The following is a 15,661-nucleotide window of genomic DNA, read 5'->3' as shown; positions in this document are numbered from 1 at the left end:
GGAGCACCGCCACCGCTAGTGGACTGGCTTCCCCTCAGAAGTGTGGCTGAGAATCCGGTTTCGTGGTGTTGAATTTGTTTCTCGCATGCAGATCACGACGCTGCTGGCAAGGAAATTCGCGTCCTGACAACATCACGCTTGTCCCGGACATTGTGCAATTCTCTTTCCCCCCTCCAGCAGCACGTCTCTCCCTCCGCGTCGATCGTGAATCGCAAGCGTCCAGACCGTCCTGCAGCGCGATGCCCCGCTCCCGTCTTGGGCTCGTCATCGTTGCGTTTCACAAGCCCTCGCAGCTACAAGCTAGTTCCTCGCGCATGTTGGCACCCGCCGCGCTTGCATATCGCCTGCAGAGACTCGGTATTCAGGCCTGCGGATCCTGGCCATACAAAAGTTGGACGAAACCCAACACTTTCATGCGTGGGACGCGCGCCCTCACGCAAGGCTTTTTGCTGGGACTCCTCTTCCCTCGCTCGAATCATTCAGCACCGCTTGTTTCGGCTCGTCTTTGCATTTCTCCCGCAAAAAAGGACCCAGCATACGGTGTCCAATGGACGGAAGGAAAAAGAGCAGCCTTTGACAGACCGCCGTCATGCCACCTCAGCTGACTTTTCCGTCGTGGCTTCTGATTCTCCGCCTCCTCTGCTTCCAGAAAGGCTTTCCACCGCCTTCAGTTTGTCGTCGCAGATCTCCCGTCCCACACTCTCTCGACGTCAACTGCCGGGAAATAGCAGTAACGGGCAAAAAGTAATGCAATGCTTTACCCTTGCAGCTCGCAACGTACGCGAAATCCTGCTGGGGAATTGGGGCCTGCCGTGTCTCACGTTGCTACATCGCTCTAACCAAATCGGGACTGTCTACGAACAGAAAAGCGCAGTGCCAAGACATTCTCCGGATTATCAAAGCCCACGAGCTCTCCGTCATGTCTAGACGCCTGCGAAGTTGTAGACGATTCATGGCGCGCACAACTGGCTCTCTATATATATGTCTCGTGACTGGCCACGGCTTTCTTGCTCCCTGTTTGCACAGCTGTCAGGAACTCACAGCTCTGGCCTTCCCAACTCAGGCTGTGTCACTGAAGCTTGAGACATACTACGAGCACGACGGGCGTGGCGATCCAACTTAGTAATGGTCATGCTCTGCGTAGAACATTGCTTGAGTATATATTGCATTACGAAAGTGCTCCTAACCATATTTGCTACATCTGCCAAGTCACGTTCGCTCAAAGCCTGCTTGTGCTGCACGTCTCTCACAGAGTGTACTTGAAGCCGGGCTGACCTTCAATAGCCTTCTTTATCGTTCCGGCGTCAACCCTCCGGTTCATGATTGAGAAGTAGAGGGTGGTGCACGAGAGTATACCAAGAATGAAGAACTGAAGTCCAGCCGTGATCCAGAGCCCTGGCACGTAGCGCGGTGCGTCCTTTTGTCTACACATGTTGATCAGCAGTGCCTCTTATGCAACCTGCGGACTGGTGCGTTGGGAATGTTTTAATCTTTTTGGCATACCTGAACACCGTAGAACCAAGAATACCGCCTAATCCACCCAGACCGATCTGCAATGCACTGCCAACCGCTCGCTTTGACTGCATACGGATGTTGTTTGATTGATACGCCAGGATGGAGGGGATATTGCCTTGGCAACCGGCGTAGCCAAAGAATAGGCCTATGTAGCGAGGTATGTTCTTTTCGCAGTATGCTGTCATCATAAGCCCGCCTATGGCAAGGCAGCACTGGAATGCGATGCCTGGTGCGCGAACTTTGTACTTGTCCGAGAGCCAGGATATGAAGAGCGCGGATATAACAGCAAAGATTACCGGCGGAGCAGACAAAAGGTGCGTAACGCCCACGGAGTAGCCCATGCCGCGAACAATCACCGGGCTAAAATAAGCGAGAGCATACGCAGGCATAGCCGTGCTCATGAACATGAGACCGAACGCCCAGAGCTTCCAGTCGCCCAGGTGGTGGAAGAACTTTGCCCACGTTAGAGGATCTGGAATCGAATCGCCGCGATCCTTCTCGATTCTCCGAGTGATGAAGCGAGACTCCTCCTCAGTAAGCAGCGGCTTCTGGCCAATCTTGCCTCTTCTCGTCGCCTTGTCGGGGAAATCGACGATGATGAACCAGGCTCCTATGGCAACAACCTGGGTCAAAAGGCCCTCAATGACCTGATTATGTCAGTATGTCGATGTGTAAGAACAATTCCATCCCAAAGACTCAAACTCACGAATATCCATTGCCAGCCCCCCAGACCACCGAGCCCTTCCATCTGTATTAGACCGTATGCAAGGATCGATGACCAACCGCCAACAAAAACTAGGTAACTCAGTTTAACAAAAGTGATTCAGACCTCTAAGTTTCTTGCTTACCTGAGACAAGATAAAACCATGCCAGTCCTGTAGTACACTCAGCATATGCTCAGAAAGTCGCGTGACACCTTGACGGTGAGAAGCTCCGAGACTTACGTTGTTGGACCTCGAATCGAACGTACCACACGCTGATTAGGTAGACGCATCCTGGGAAAAACCCAGCCTCGAACACACCAAGCAAGAAGCGGCAGGCTGCCAATGCTCTGTAGTCCTTTACAAAGCCTTGTCCAAGCATGACAGTACCCCAGGCGAGCGCGATAAATGCGAGCCAGTTGGCCGCACCAACCTTACGCAAGACGATGTTGGAAGGCAGTTCGAAGATCATGTAACCAGGGCTTTGTGCCGTACATAGTCAGTGCATAACCTTCAAGTATGCGTCAGGGAAGAGTTGATACATACAAGAACAGCACCAGAGCAATGGTGTACCGATCGCCGATAGAAAGCCCAAGAGCTTGGTCCATTCCAGAGATTCTTGCGGCTGAGATCTGTGCAAAACAGGTTAGCACAATCATCTCACGTCCACTTGCGATCGCGGTGCAAAGTGGTAAACTCGTACATTTACACGATCTATGAGCGCAATGCTGTAGAGCGCGCCCAGGATGGGAAGCAGCCGACGGTCGACCTTTCGTATCAGCTTCTTCTCCGCATGCTGATCGAAATCGACCGCCTCTTGTGAGCTTTCGGGGGTGACAACGCCGCTCTCTTTAATCTCTTCATTATGTTGCGTCTCGATCTTGGGGTCCATGATTCACGTTTTCTTTGCTCGCCAAGTCTGTCGCTGGTGCCTTGAAACTGTGCCTCAAAGTATCCATGCCCTTGACGCGACCTCCTAATTTATACAGTTGCCGTTGCGATGCAAGGACTGCCACTACATAGTCTAGAACGACTCGATCTTTCTCGGCGCCACGAGTTTCCAGCGCGGGGTTCGAAGCACTAAGAGTCTGTGGAGTTCAGCTGGAGATTGCTGGAGAGAGAAACAATGCCGTCCTTTCGCCCCGCAATCTGTTTCTTAGCACCATTCAGATTTGGGAGCAGCCAAAGGCTAAACTTCGAAGAGAAAGAAGGTCCGCGTCACAAGATATGCCAACTACACAGTACGATAGATCCCAAGGCACTGCCAAGTATGGCCAAGGCTGGGGAAGGAGCGGGGTGGAGCGTGGCCGAAGAGAACGATATGATATTGCCGGTGCATGGTCATTTTACGGGTTCTGTCGGCGTTGAGCCTCTCTGTTCATATAGCCGGGTCGCCATTGTTTTGCTGTCATATCTATCAGCAAGGTGTTGTGAAGATTGGAGTTGGTGGGAGTGACATACACATGTACCAGCGCAAAGAGCACGCAGCAGTCTCATGCAAACCTCGTACGAGTCTCGAATGCGAATTTGCAGGCATGATGCATGGTTTTTATTTTTTATCCAAGTCGAGAACGGAGTTATCAAGCCATGAGAGACGATGTGGAGCCAAGGTGTAGAACGAGTATTCAAACCTCCCGACAAAAATTCGTATCTGCGGTGAGCCAAGGAGGATGACGATAGTCCTGGGAGGATGTAGATTTGCGGAGGCGACGCTGACTTTATAGCGAACCGTTTACTAATCGACTAGGCCTCGACCCAAGTCATGATCCTACTTTACCATGCCCTGCGAGCACCTGGGTCTTGACATGGGAGGAGTCCTTGCACGTGATGCGTCGGAGTTCGGACAGTTACAAAAAAAGGTTCCGTCATAGATAGAATGATGCAGATTATAGTACAAAACACCACAGCCGTGCGCAAGACCGCGGCATCATGAATTTATACTACAAAGAGGTTCCCAATTCTCGTGCCCTGACTTTCGAACCAAAACCTCCGTCTGACGCTCACGCCAACGCATCTTCTGAACTTTTCCATGGCGTCATCGCCGCCCGAGACCATGACCAAAGGAATCGGATGCAGCCGCACCATGCCTCCTGGCGTCATCTGCTGCTGGTCCAGCAAAGGCTGGACTAGGGGCTCTTCTGTGTCGTAATGTTCGCGACGAATCTCATCCTCGAGATGGTCGTGCTCGGCGAATGATACCACGATGACAAGCTGCAGCGCACGCTGCGAAGGCGGGAAAGAGGGTATGTTTCGCAGTTTTTCGGAGAAACTGCACCCGCCGCGGCGAATCACGAGGATCTGATGTTCTTTCACGATCTGAGGGTCGAGAATGTGGTCGCACAATTCGTCATCAAGCACATAGATCGTGCTCCACGGCAGAGGCGACTTTGTAGCACCAGGTGCGAGATCGAGGGGTTCTTGCATGTCGGGTAAAATGGCTGCGCCTGGACCTGAAGGCAGAGCGGCAGCTATGATCTCTCGAGAAAGAACAGCGTGATTTGAAGGCTCCGCCAGCACAAAGTCGCTCTCTGAAAGCATTGATTGAATGTTGCTTATCAACGAGGATAAAATTCCGGGATTCAGATTCCCGTCCAGCCCCTCAAAATCGCCCTCAACAGCCATGATGGGAGCGCTAGCGTTCGTCGGCGATATTTGGAAGTCTGCTGTGGTACGTGACATGGCATGAGGTGCGTTGAGCACGTCGATTATTAGGTCAACGCCATGAACGTCCTTGATGCGAGTGAAGTAAGGGTCACCTGGGTTGAAGCTGTTGAGCAGATTGCGCGTTAAGAAGACTTTTTCATCGCGCCCTAGCGCGACGTTTGAAATTGCGTATATGCGAAACAGATCAAGCTCGGGCATTTTCTCCATGGGTGCGTTAACAGGGCTCTCTTTTACCATTCCCAGCCTCAGACCGCTCATTGAATTGACCAGAATGCCATTATATACGCGCTGAAGCGCACCGAAGCCTGAGGCAGCATCAGGTAAGGTCGGGAAGGATAGATCGAAAGTCATTCGGCTTGCCATCGGCGCGCACTGCCCGTCGGGGGGGACAAGATCGAGTGGCAGGGTCCAAGGGTAGTAGGTGTAGTTTGAGGGCGACTGCAGGTCAGAAGGCGAGATGCTAGGGTGGTCGGCCGTGAACTCAACTAAAGGCGACTCAAGAGTTTCGATCGTTGGCATCAGGTGCAGACGCGCAAGGCTCGCTGCATGAAAGATATCTCCTCGAGCGGCCGTAGCAGAGACTGTAAGAGGGTGGACGGGCGGAGGAGTTGGACATGTTGGGGCGACAGAGGGAGTAAAACTATTATGGGAATCCGTAGGTTGATCACTCCTAGCCGAGTTTGCAGCTCTCAGGCGTTTTGGAATGACGAGAGGATGCCCTTCCGTGGTGAAGACAAACGGCGAGTCGAGATGGTTGAGTGGGTGATCTTCATCAAAGAGCAAGAACAGGTATTTAGCCGTCTCGCCTAGAAAAAAACTCTCTTGTCGGTCCATCAGTTCACCATTCCTTACGTCCTGTAGGCCGGCCCAGCCACACTTAGTCCAACAGCGACGCTTGATGTCGCGCAAGGCCATCTCTCCAACATGCAAGTACCACGGGTCCTTGGTAGCGCGATAAATATACCAGGTACTCTCGATGAATTCGGGCCGACCGATCCACCAACGCAGCCCACTCTCTATGCCGCCACTTGCTGTAGACCAGCGTTCGGGCAGAGCAGAGTATCTGGTCCATATTGCCGTGTATAGCAAGTGTGTGGAGATGGCCTCATCCAGCTCTCCAGCTAACGTCAGCAAACCGGGATAGTATGCACTCAAACTGTCCACCCAAAAGGCCCGCAACGCGCCAGTGAATAAATCCACTTGCAGGTAATGAGGATGCTGATATGTGGGTCCACGATATACGTGATGCTTGATGGCAGCGTGAGCATCGTGCCACACCTGGAGGAAGGCATCTGGAGAATTATCGCTCTCGGAAGAGGCATTGTATGGTAGGCCGGACAACAGCACGGACGACTTGAACGCGTACTCAAAGAAGCTGTCGATGCCCGCGCCAATGCCTGTCGTGCTATGCACCCAGTGGCCAGTCTCGGCGTCGATGCCAGATCCAATCAAATTAACAGAGCTCCTGTATTTCCAAACCGACCAAAACGCCTTCTTCGCCGCATCTTCGAAGCGTGGGTCGCCAGTTAGCCTGCTCAGCGTGCTGAATTCAAGCACCAAGCTCCCCGCCCCAGCACTGCAAGTCTCCGTGATCTCTCCGTTGCCTTGTACATTTGTCAAGTACTTTCCACTTTCGGAATCTATATTAAGCGGCGAATTGGCATAGAATGGCACACCATGGCGCAAATTAACGCGCGGGTAGGGCAGACCCGTTGGTGTGAGAAATGCGGGTAGGAGTCGCTCAGCCAGATCTTTAGCAAGCCGGAGCAATTGGCCATCATAAACAAGACCGTTCTTCCAATGTATGCCTGTCCTGCCGTCCTCTGTCTTGACCGTAGCGTTGTAACCATGAATAGGAAGATCGCCGACAGCGAATTGATGGGCACTTAGCAAGCCGCCGACCCCTCTGATACAAGTCTCAAAGACCTGAACTTTGCTGTCGACGTCGAATCCCCTTGCTCGAAGGCCCTCTCCACTGGGGCCATCCGTGCCATCGCCATATTGCTCGACCAAGTTCAAGACACCGTCTTGGAACTGCGTCAGGGCTCGGCTTTGTTCTTTCTCGAACGGACTCGACGCAAGGATCGCCAGGGTCGATAGGCTGTCGACAAGAGTGAGCGAGTAGTTGCCCAAGACATCGTTCAACTCTATGTGCGCCGGATTCATTCGGTCGCGCGTAAGGGGGGTGCACGAGACGGGCCGCAGCTCGTCCTCAGGAAAGGCATGTTTCATGTAGTTGTCAAATCCATGATAGAAGAGATCTCTCGTCTCCTGTCTGAGGCTGTCGCGGACCTCGCTCGTCATGCATTGGACGCGAGCCGCTAGAAACAGCAGAGCGCACAGTACGTAGGAAGCCATCCATGACTGGCTCGTCACCGATGCGATCCAGGGCCGTGTCCAGGGTGCACAGGAAAGGAGCATGCCCGTTGTCGCCGACTTGTGGGAGACATCGAGCGGTGGCCAAGCCAACGTGTTACTTTTATCGCGCTGAACTCTTTTGGACTGTCGCGTGAGGGGACGGACTATCGGGACACTTGTTAACGCAGATCGGGCGGATTCTCGAATAGGAAACGGATATTAGTAAGTAGAATAGACGTTCTTGTTGCCTCAGGCTGCAATACATGTCTCACAGATTCGTATTGTTAGTAAAGCTGGGTTCGGCCACTCGAGACATCTTGCCATTGATTCATTTATTGCAGTCAATATTTGGCGTGCTCAATTCATGCTAGTCTTCGCAGTTGGCGCAGAAGCCGGAAGCCTCTTAGGGACGCGAAGCGTGATCTGCTAACCAGCATGGCCAACAATCACTAACGAAACCTGTAGTCTGCCAGGAGATAGCAATGACGAACATATGACTGTGGTTCCCTACTGCAGACTGAGAAAGCGAAGGCTAGTCCCGAAGTCCTTTGAGCCTCTTCAATACTTTCGATATGGTCGGTGGGATCGAGCTGCCCCGCCTGGTTATGCTCTTCACGAAATTTTCTCGTACGTTGTTTGGTTGTAACTTTGATCAGAACACGAACGTTAAATTATGCCAAGTGGACGCGCGAGAATTTTGTTAACGTGCAGCTGATTTCCTGTGGCATCTGCGAGGCGTTGCGTCGGATTTGAAAAATTACTGCTTCAGTGGCGACAGTCATGCGCTTTCAAAAGCTTTGACAACGACGATAACATGCACTGAGTTTAGCAGGCCTGCCATCGAGTTTGATTGTAGCGCGTTCTTCGTATCAGAATACTGTCCATCGATGCGCACAACATCCGAAACGAAATTATTCGCTGCGCAGTAAGGTAAAGCATATATGAGAATTTCCAAACGAATTACCGATATGTTGCTAGTATTGCGCGAAGAGATTGAGATGAATTTTTCAGCTCTGAATTTATCCATTATTCGTATCGAGGACTTATCGGCCGTGATGCCATCAGCAAGTAGCCGCTTCTACACTCTTGAACAAATACTCGGCGCCATTACATTTTCTGTCTCTCGAGATATAATTCTCGCTGGTTGCAGATCTGGTTGTGTATTTCTTTCTTTTCTTCAAGAGAATTTAATCCTTACTGGCGCAACTCGACGGGCGATAACTGAAGCGTGCGTTGAGTGACAAAATCCAGCTCGTTGCGCCTTGTGATTCCGGTTAGCCATCTGATCACTATCGCAATGTATGGCGCAACCAACATGTTTTCGATCATGTCCATTGCCCGCGCATTGATCGCCTGCAACTTATTCATCCGCTCCTGCGCGCTTTCTTGGGCTTGCCTCGCCCTTTCGGACTGAGTGGCCGCTTTGAAATTCTGAGTCTGTCTTTCACGAGCAATGTCTTCCCGTAACTGTGCTCGAAGCTCCTTTTTGGACTGCCACCAAGTTTCTCTCGCTGTTTCGATAGTGTCTAAATACTCGTACAATGCTTTTACATGCTTGACAAGATCCGCCTTTGCGTACATAGCCGACTCTCCGGTACATGGAGTTGCTTTGCGGAATATGTGGCATGCTTCGACAGCGGCAGGCAATTTCTGTCGAAATGCGAGCACATGTGGTTCGACGGGCGAGGGCCAGCGTGATTGCTTGGACGCCCCGTCAAGATTGCAAAGCTTGCAGTTACAAGTGGACGGCATTCTTTTTTTGAGGCTACGAGTACGTTGGTGTGTCTGATAATAAGTTGCGATATTGAAAGCGCGGTCGGACGATTCTTTGGTGATGAAGCACAGCGACAGTCGTCACAGGGCGCAAATGTGAGAGCGCAGTGGAGGTGGGAGCTTAAGCTGCGTCCACGTGCGTCATAGCAAGACTGTTACCCATCGCGGACAAACATGTAGCTTGCCGGCTCGTGCATTACACTGTTGAGCGCAAAAGGCGAACAATCTTTGTTGCATTGTTCAGCCGACGAGCACGAAGCCTTAAAAAGAGATTCGCATCCACACGAGATGCTTACAAATCAGGTTTTAGCCGCTTTGCTGGACGACTGAGATACGAATCGTCTGGCAGACCACTCCTCTTGGTACCTGGCAAACTAGAGGTGCGGATATCATTGTCCTCTTGACTTACCCTTCTGAGTGGGTAGTCTATGTTGGAGCCTTCAAAACAGTTCTCTGTCGGCCTTTCTCCATCCGCAGTGAAGTAGTTGTGTTTCAAAGCAGATTCGGCAGTGAGGCGTTTGGTCGGATCGTATTCCAGCAAACCTTTGAGCAGATTCAAGCCTTCCGCTCCTGGGCTTTTGGTTGGATCGTCCTTCGGGTACTTGTACGTTTGAAGGGTGGACCAATACCAGTTGTCGAGCCCTTGCGGATTGGAAACGCGAGGATTGCCAGCGGCCAAACTTGCGAGCTGAGGGTACTCTGGCATGCTTGCAAGCAGTGGCCAGCGTTCCTTAGTTGGCACACCCAATATCTCTGCGATCCTTTGCATCTGGTTTCTCTGAAACGGAACTGTCTTCTTATTGTCCATCTTTGCTTCTTCACCCTTGAATATCGGTCTCAAGGAGAGCAACTCGGCAAAGATGCAGCCGACCGCCCACAGGTCGACAGCGGGCGTGTAGTGTCTGCTTCCAAGCAAAAGCTCTGGGGCTCTATACCATATCGTGACGACAACCTTGTCTCCTGTGAACAGCGTATTGAGTGGTTTTTGAAACAATCTGGCCAGACCAAGGTCACCGATCTTGACCTCGCCAGCGCTCGTTACCATGATGTTGGCCGGCTTCAAGTCCCGATGCATGACCCAGTTGCGGTGTAAATACAGCAAGCCCTGGAGCAGCTGGTACATGATCGACTTGATGGTTCTCGCAGGGATAGCATGCCGATTTGACTGAGTATGATGGTGGATGATCTGCAGTAAATCATGTTCGGCATATTCAAAAACGATGTAAATGCACTTGTCTTCCAAGATGATCTCAACGGTGCGCACAACGTTTGGATGTGAGAGTTCAGTGCACAGGGCCATCTCCCGGATGGCGGACTGCGAAATGCCAGTGTAACCTATTTCACCTTCCTTGTCAGGCTTGAATCTGCCGCTGCGGTCAGTCTCACGAGACGATGCGTGACACGCGCATAAACATACTTCTTGATAGCGAATTCGGCAACCTGTCCGCTGCGAGACGAGGCCTTGTATACACGCCCATAAGTGCCACTGCTGATGAAGCCGATGATTTTGTAGCGTTCATAGATGCGCCGTTTCTGGTGCCCTGAGCCTCCCATCCCGGCGGCGTTCGTGGATGAAGAGTCGGACGGGTCTGGAAACAAAGGTTATCATCAGCACTTGGACCTTTCGGCACACGACCCAGAAACAGAACAAAGTTTAAGATTATCGGGTGGAGTGAGGTCGCGTGCTGACCGTCGCCCCGAGGAAAAGGATGTGGTCAAGCGTCCCAAGCAAAGACCCGCAATGCCGTAGGGCGGGGACGAGCTCACACGATGACCAACAAAACAACGTAAGACTGGTCCATGGCTCCCTGAAGCGAGCCGGACGAGAAGTAAGGATTGACGGAAAAAAAGAAAGCGCACCTTCAAATGCCGCTAAGACGCTCGATTTCGTCTGACTGGCCCCGAGCCGAGCAGAAGCTGCGGCTGACTGTGGGCCTGAGGTGGACGGCGGGTTCGACATGTCGTCGAGTATGCGGGTCGTGCTGCTCGCAGACGGATCAGAGACGGAAGAAACGAGACATGCCAGGCCAGCTATGCCATGTACGCTGATGACGCAGCAAATCCGTGCATTTTACTCTGGAGTTTGGCCACTATATTGGAGGACTTGAGACCTGACGACGGTTGTGTTCGTTGCCCGATGGGAGTGGGCAAGATGGACTTTACCGCTTCGGGATGCTCAAGCACCACCAGAGAAAGCATACGTATACGAGTGGTTATGCTGTGAGACCTCATCATCCGCGGCACAACGATATGTTTGTCAACTCGAAGCTACCAGCATTCGATGCGGCCTTCAGGAAGAGACCAGACTTGGTTCACCTCTATGTTAGGGGATTCTGTTGCTGCACCAGCAGAACTCCTCAACGCTGTCGCGCTATAAAATATCGCTCGCGAAATTCTAGTTAGAGTGCAAATTTCACAAGTGCGTGCCGTGAAAGAGAATAAGGTGGCAACTGAATATGCTTGCTACGATGATAAAACTCAGGATTCTAGGGCTCTGGATCAGTCGAGACCGAACTGCCCAGCCAATATTTGATAAATTTGCCGTAGAACACGGAATTCGCAACCATTCCGTTGTTGAATTCGCCGCTTGTAATGCACAATGTATCACAACCTTACACTCTGAATGGCTCTGTGATGTTATTCCCCGTCTGCCACAAACCGTGCCTCGCTTTTGAGTGTGGACGACAAATCTCTAGATTTTCCAATCTCCCTCAATGTCTCTATGATAGGAAGCTCACAGGTTGCCAATGTGAATAACGTACGGGACCGGTATGAAATGATGACCTCACATGGCCAATGACCGGTTCTCCCCAGGATTCGGCCATGTTGGTGCGATGCTGAATTAGATTCTTGCCTTTGGTGCGAGTAGACTTTCGAACAATGCCTCCAGTCTCTTGATGGCTTCCTCGCCTATTTGATAGTGAATTACAAGTCGCCCACCGGAAGATCGAATCCCGTGCTTCTTTGCTGCCTCTACAAATTCGTCGTGGCTGATGCCTGCAGCCTCAATATCCAGCCAAACCATGTTCGTCTCGACGGGATGCACGAGCTTACCCCCACGCTTAGTCCACATTCTCTCGATGAGCAACGCGTTCTCATGAGTTTTCTTTAACTTGCCGCCTAAAAAGGTGTCTTCAATAGCTACACGCGCCGCAGCAGAAACAACACCAGCTTGGCGAAGACCGCCTCCAAGCATCTTGCGAATCCAGCGTGCACGTTTGACAAAAGATGCTGACCCAACAACGATGGAGCCGATGGGTGCGCCGAGGCCCTTGCTAAAACACAGGCTGATGCTGTCGAAGTACGAGCAGTATTCCCTTAGATCACCCGCGCCGGAAACCACGGCTTCCCACAACCTCGCTCCGTCGAGGTGCATAATGATGCCGTGCTCCTTTGCAAACATACTGATTTTTTTGACCTCGGACAGAGGCAGCACCATGCCATTCAACGTGTTTTCCAAACTGATGATCTTTGTGGGACATGCATGTATATCGTCACTAAGCACGGCTTCCTTGGCAATTTCCTCGCACGTCAAGTAGCAACCATTTTTTGGGATGACGGTCTGCAACATGGCACCGCTTAAACTGCTGGCGCCGCCAGCTTCATACTGAACTATGTGACTACGTTTATCGCACAGAATCCCGGTGGGCGGACTGGCAATGTGTGCACGGAGCGAAACCTGGTTGCCCATTGTGCCTGACAGTACCAGGATACCACTCTCCTTGCCCGCAAGATCCGCAACGTATGACTCCAAGTTGTTGGTAGTGGGGTCCTCAGCAAAAACATCATCCAAAAGAGTAGTTGAGGCAATGGCGTTCAACATGGCACTCGTAGGCGTCGTGACAACATCTGAGCGGACATCGAATGCGGCGGGACCAGGAGATGACCAGGCATTATTTTGAGTCCAAGCTGGGGAAATCTGGGGAACCTTGTGATTCGAAATCGTACGTGCCATGGCTCCTTGGTTCAGTGAATTCAAAGCAGAAAAGGCTCGGTGGGATGGGGCCAACGGAGAAGACGAGGCGTTGAGCGATCGATGTCTGAGAGCAGGATAATAATTAGAACGAAACGAACTTATTACAAAACGCATTATGGGTCCCTTGCACCAGTAGCGAGACAGTTAGCTGACATTGAAGATCCACGCGCGCCCTACATTGTGCCAGGTCAAACTGGGTGAATGAAGGAGATCGTTTTGCTCCGATTGCAGTCCGATATCGTCCTTGTATCGGCCGCCTTCCTGATCGGGAGCGGAGCTCAAGCCAGATGTCCAAGAAGTTACGTAGTGGCAACGCGCCAAACATGCACATCGCACACAGCACAACACCAATGTCTTCTTCACAGCATGTTGCTGCAATCTCGCGGCGCCTGGACGCGCTCACAGAAGCATACAAGCAGATTCTCCAGAGCATACACAGAATCCCTCGCACTCCCGACCCCGATGAACTTGAGAAACTCACCAGCACGATACGTGATTCACTGAATGATCTCTCGGAGGACCTCGAGGTACTGAACGTCTCTCTCGAGGATGTCGGTGGCGCTCGTGCAGATTCGGAGGAGAGCAGGCAGAAGTTGCGGCTCTTGGTTCAAGCACAACGTTTAGCAGAGGACATTAAGAACGCGCGCCAAACCTTCAGACGCACGCAGATCTATATGAAGAAAGCCGAAGATACGGCTCGGAGAAAAGAGCGGGAAGACCGACTAAGACAGCTGCGAAAGCTGCCGAACGCTGCAGAGACACCGCAAGAAGGCGAGTGCCCATCCACTACCACAACTACACCGTCTACGTCACAAGTCCTCCCTCCTCGACGGAAGAAGGATGATCGCTACGTGCAAGAAAACGACGCTCTCGTCAATGCTTCCAGCGATGTGCTCACGGCGCTGCGTCAGACCCACGCTCTCATGGCCACAGAACTTGAACGTTCACAATTTGCGCAAGAAATCCTCGACTCTTCCACACGCGAGCTTGAACAACTAAACGAGTCGTACACAGACTTGGACACTATGCTCAAGACATCCAAAGGCTTAGTCACGCAGCTGATGAAGAGCAATAAGAGCGATACTTGGTACCTCCTCACGGCGCGCACGTTCTTACTTGTCGTGCTAGCGTGGCTCGTGTGGAGAAGATTACTTTGGGGTCCGACGTGGTGGTTCTTGTGGCTTCCCTTGAAGATCATGTATATGACTTTAGCGACGATTTTGTCGGCTTTTGGGCTGGGTAGAAGACTGCCGGACAACAGTATGGTGTCTAGGAGTAGTCTACGGGTCATGCCAAGTGCTTCACAGGGTCCGCCAGTAGTGCTTAATGGACGCCAGGCGCCTTATATCAAGGTCGGACGTGGCGGTGGTGCATCTCCGCCCAAAGACCCCAGTGAAGAAGGCAGCTTGAGTCAGAAGATTGGGAAAATGGTGGAGAATGCTGAGAAAGTTGTCAGAGGAGACGGCTCCGAGCTGGTTGACTCTGACGAACCAAGAAATCCGAAGAAGAGGGTTATGGACGCTTCCGAAGAGGGATTGGGCGCTGGCGATATTATCGATAGCTTGGATTCAAGAGAAGAAGAGGGACCCTCCCCAAATGCTGTGGGTGGTGAGGAGATCAGAGATGAGCTGTGAATTGTGATATTTCATGAATTAGCTTCTATAGCAGCTTGAATAGCTCTGCCGACCTCATAATACATCTGGTATTGAACGCCAGACCATGCACGCGGACCCTCAATTCACTCCTTCTAGAATCTCAATTTGGGAAACACAAAGACCAATAAGACAGCCAGCAGCCACAAACCTCCCACCTCAACGTACAGCCTCATCCTCCTCCACCAGCCCACTCCCTCGGTCTCCCGCCTTAAGCTATCCATCTTGCCTCCGGCGCCCTCCATCCCTCCGACGCTCTTATCCAGTCCGAGTATGGCTGCGTTCAGAGTACCCTTTTCCTGCTCGATGCTGGCCCCGAATCCTCGGGCTGACTGCTTAAGCTGGACGGCAAGGTTGAGGAGCGACGTCTGGAGTTCGGCACGCTCGCGGTCATGTGACGAGATTTTGCTCTCGCGCGACTTGAGTGCCCAGTCGGACTCTTCGTTTTCTCGCGTGGCGGAGGACTTGCTCCGTGGGAATGCCTGGCTGTAACGGTTTGAGGACGTGGTTGTCGCCGTGGGCTGTATTGCGCTAGATCCCCCTTGACCTCGCTGTCGCATGCCTTCAGGCTCCTGTATGATTCCTGCCTTTGTTGGCTCATGCTCTTCTTCGTCGCACGATTCACATTCTTCCTCGTCTTCTTGTGCGTACAGGTGGTCCAGTTCGTTCAATCGAGCCTGAAGTCGCTTGACTAGGTCCCGTTTGCGTTGGATGTCATCCTTTGGCAGTTTTTTTGTGGAGGAAACTGTGAGAAGCAGCGAGCGTGCATAGTCAAAATTCTTACAATATAAAGTCAGCATGCGTTTTGAGTGGTAGACAGCAACTTGAGACATACCGCTCTTATTCTCGCTCTTTCGTACCGCGATTTAAAGTTGCTGGAATCTAGAGATTCAGACAAGAGAACGCGCTCTTGTGAGGCAAGAACCTTGTTTAGGTTTATGACTTGAGGATCTTGGGGCATGGCAGATTTGCCCATTGTGCTGTTCTCAGACAGGATACGATTGTAGAGGTTGCGGGAGCAG

The 15,661-nt window shown here is 51.9% G+C and overlaps 8 protein-coding genes across 8 annotated transcripts; 2 read left to right on the top strand and 6 right to left on the bottom strand.

The window, feature by feature from the left end:
• Positions 1–1,164: 1,164 nt before the first annotated feature.
• Positions 1,165–3,521, bottom strand: PV09_06953 (uncharacterized protein). The gene is made up of 7 exons (XM_016360664.1): positions 2,920–3,521; positions 2,763–2,848; positions 2,460–2,698; positions 2,364–2,390; positions 2,222–2,310; positions 1,504–2,162; positions 1,165–1,424 (listed from the first exon to the last, which is right to left on the bottom strand). Exons 1-7 carry the CDS (start codon positions 3,106–3,108, stop codon positions 1,247–1,249), a joined length of 1,467 nt encoding a protein of 488 aa, XP_016211650.1. The 5' UTR covers positions 3,109–3,521; the 3' UTR covers positions 1,165–1,246.
• On the top strand, positions 1,304–4,116 carry PV09_06952 (uncharacterized protein). Its single transcript, XM_016360663.1, has 5 exons — positions 1,304–1,469; positions 1,545–1,829; positions 1,901–2,174; positions 2,238–2,314; positions 2,374–4,116. Exon 5 carries the CDS (start codon positions 3,343–3,345, stop codon positions 3,670–3,672), a length of 330 nt encoding a protein of 109 aa, XP_016211649.1. The 5' UTR covers positions 1,304–1,469; positions 1,545–1,829; positions 1,901–2,174; positions 2,238–2,314; positions 2,374–3,342; the 3' UTR covers positions 3,673–4,116.
• PV09_06951 (uncharacterized protein) lies at positions 4,009–7,419 on the bottom strand. Its single transcript, XM_016360662.1, has one exon. It carries the CDS (start codon positions 7,299–7,301, stop codon positions 4,152–4,154), a length of 3,150 nt encoding a protein of 1,049 aa, XP_016211648.1. The 5' UTR covers positions 7,302–7,419; the 3' UTR covers positions 4,009–4,151.
• Positions 7,420–8,432: 1,013 nt separating this feature from the next.
• PV09_06950 (uncharacterized protein) lies at positions 8,433–8,819 on the bottom strand (the record flags this gene model as incomplete). The annotated part of the gene is made up of 1 exon (XM_016360661.1): positions 8,433–8,819. The coding sequence occupies one exon, from the start codon at positions 8,817–8,819 to the stop codon at positions 8,433–8,435; it is 387 nt and encodes a 128-aa protein (XP_016211647.1).
• Positions 8,820–9,303: 484 nt separating this feature from the next.
• PV09_06949 (serine/threonine-protein kinase SSN3) lies at positions 9,304–10,565 on the bottom strand (the record flags this gene model as incomplete). The annotated part of the gene is made up of 2 exons (XM_016360660.1): positions 9,304–10,375; positions 10,429–10,565. 2 exons carry the CDS (start codon positions 10,563–10,565, stop codon positions 9,304–9,306), a joined length of 1,209 nt encoding a protein of 402 aa, XP_016211646.1.
• An 890-nt stretch (positions 10,566–11,455) lies between these two features.
• On the bottom strand, positions 11,456–13,185 carry PV09_06948 (uncharacterized protein). Its single transcript, XM_016360659.1, has one exon. The coding sequence runs from the start codon at positions 13,099–13,101 to the stop codon at positions 11,854–11,856; it is 1,248 nt and encodes a 415-aa protein (XP_016211645.1). The 5' UTR covers positions 13,102–13,185; the 3' UTR covers positions 11,456–11,853.
• Positions 13,186–13,309: 124 nt separating this feature from the next.
• On the top strand, positions 13,310–14,716 carry PV09_06947 (uncharacterized protein; the record flags this gene model as incomplete). Its single annotated transcript, XM_016360658.1, has 1 exon — positions 13,310–14,716. A coding segment is annotated over one exon (1,312 nt), but the record flags the coding sequence as incomplete, so codon positions are not given.
• Positions 14,612–15,649, bottom strand: PV09_06946 (uncharacterized protein). The gene is made up of 2 exons (XM_016360657.1): positions 15,475–15,649; positions 14,612–15,418 (listed from the first exon to the last, which is right to left on the bottom strand). Exons 1-2 carry the CDS (start codon positions 15,613–15,615, stop codon positions 14,735–14,737), a joined length of 825 nt encoding a protein of 274 aa, XP_016211643.1. The 5' UTR covers positions 15,616–15,649; the 3' UTR covers positions 14,612–14,734.
• Between the last annotated feature and the right edge of the window lie 12 nt (positions 15,650–15,661).

This window comes from Verruconis gallopava, assembly GCF_000836295.1.
Source record: "Verruconis gallopava strain CBS 43764 unplaced genomic scaffold supercont1.25, whole genome shotgun sequence".
NCBI classification, from domain to species: Eukaryota; Fungi; Ascomycota; class Dothideomycetes; order Venturiales; family Sympoventuriaceae; genus Verruconis; species Verruconis gallopava.
This window is presented reverse-complemented; position numbering and strand designations above follow the sequence as displayed.

Coding starts and splice junctions, on each gene's coding strand:
- PV09_06953 (XM_016360664.1), bottom strand. CDS start 3,108: ATGGACCCCAAGATCGAGACGCAACATAATGAAGAGATTAAAGAGAGC. Junction 2,391..2,459: donor TCGATTCGAGGTCCAACAAC/GTAAGTCTCGGA, acceptor AGTGTACTACAG/GACTGGCATGGTTTTATCTT. Junction 2,311..2,363: donor ATGGTTTTATCTTGTCTCAG/GTAAGCAAGAAA, acceptor TGAGTTACCTAG/TTTTTGTTGGCGGTTGGTCA.
- PV09_06952 (XM_016360663.1), top strand. CDS start 3,343: ATGCCGTCCTTTCGCCCCGCAATCTGTTTCTTAGCACCATTCAGATTT.
- PV09_06951 (XM_016360662.1), bottom strand. CDS start 7,301: ATGCTCCTTTCCTGTGCACCCTGGACACGGCCCTGGATCGCATCGGTG.
- PV09_06948 (XM_016360659.1), bottom strand. CDS start 13,101: ATGCGTTTTGTAATAAGTTCGTTTCGTTCTAATTATTATCCTGCTCTC.
- PV09_06946 (XM_016360657.1), bottom strand. CDS start 15,615: ATGGGCAAATCTGCCATGCCCCAAGATCCTCAAGTCATAAACCTAAAC. Junction 15,419..15,474: donor AAAGAGCGAGAATAAGAGCG/GTATGTCTCAAG, acceptor TTATATTGTAAG/AATTTTGACTATGCACGCTC.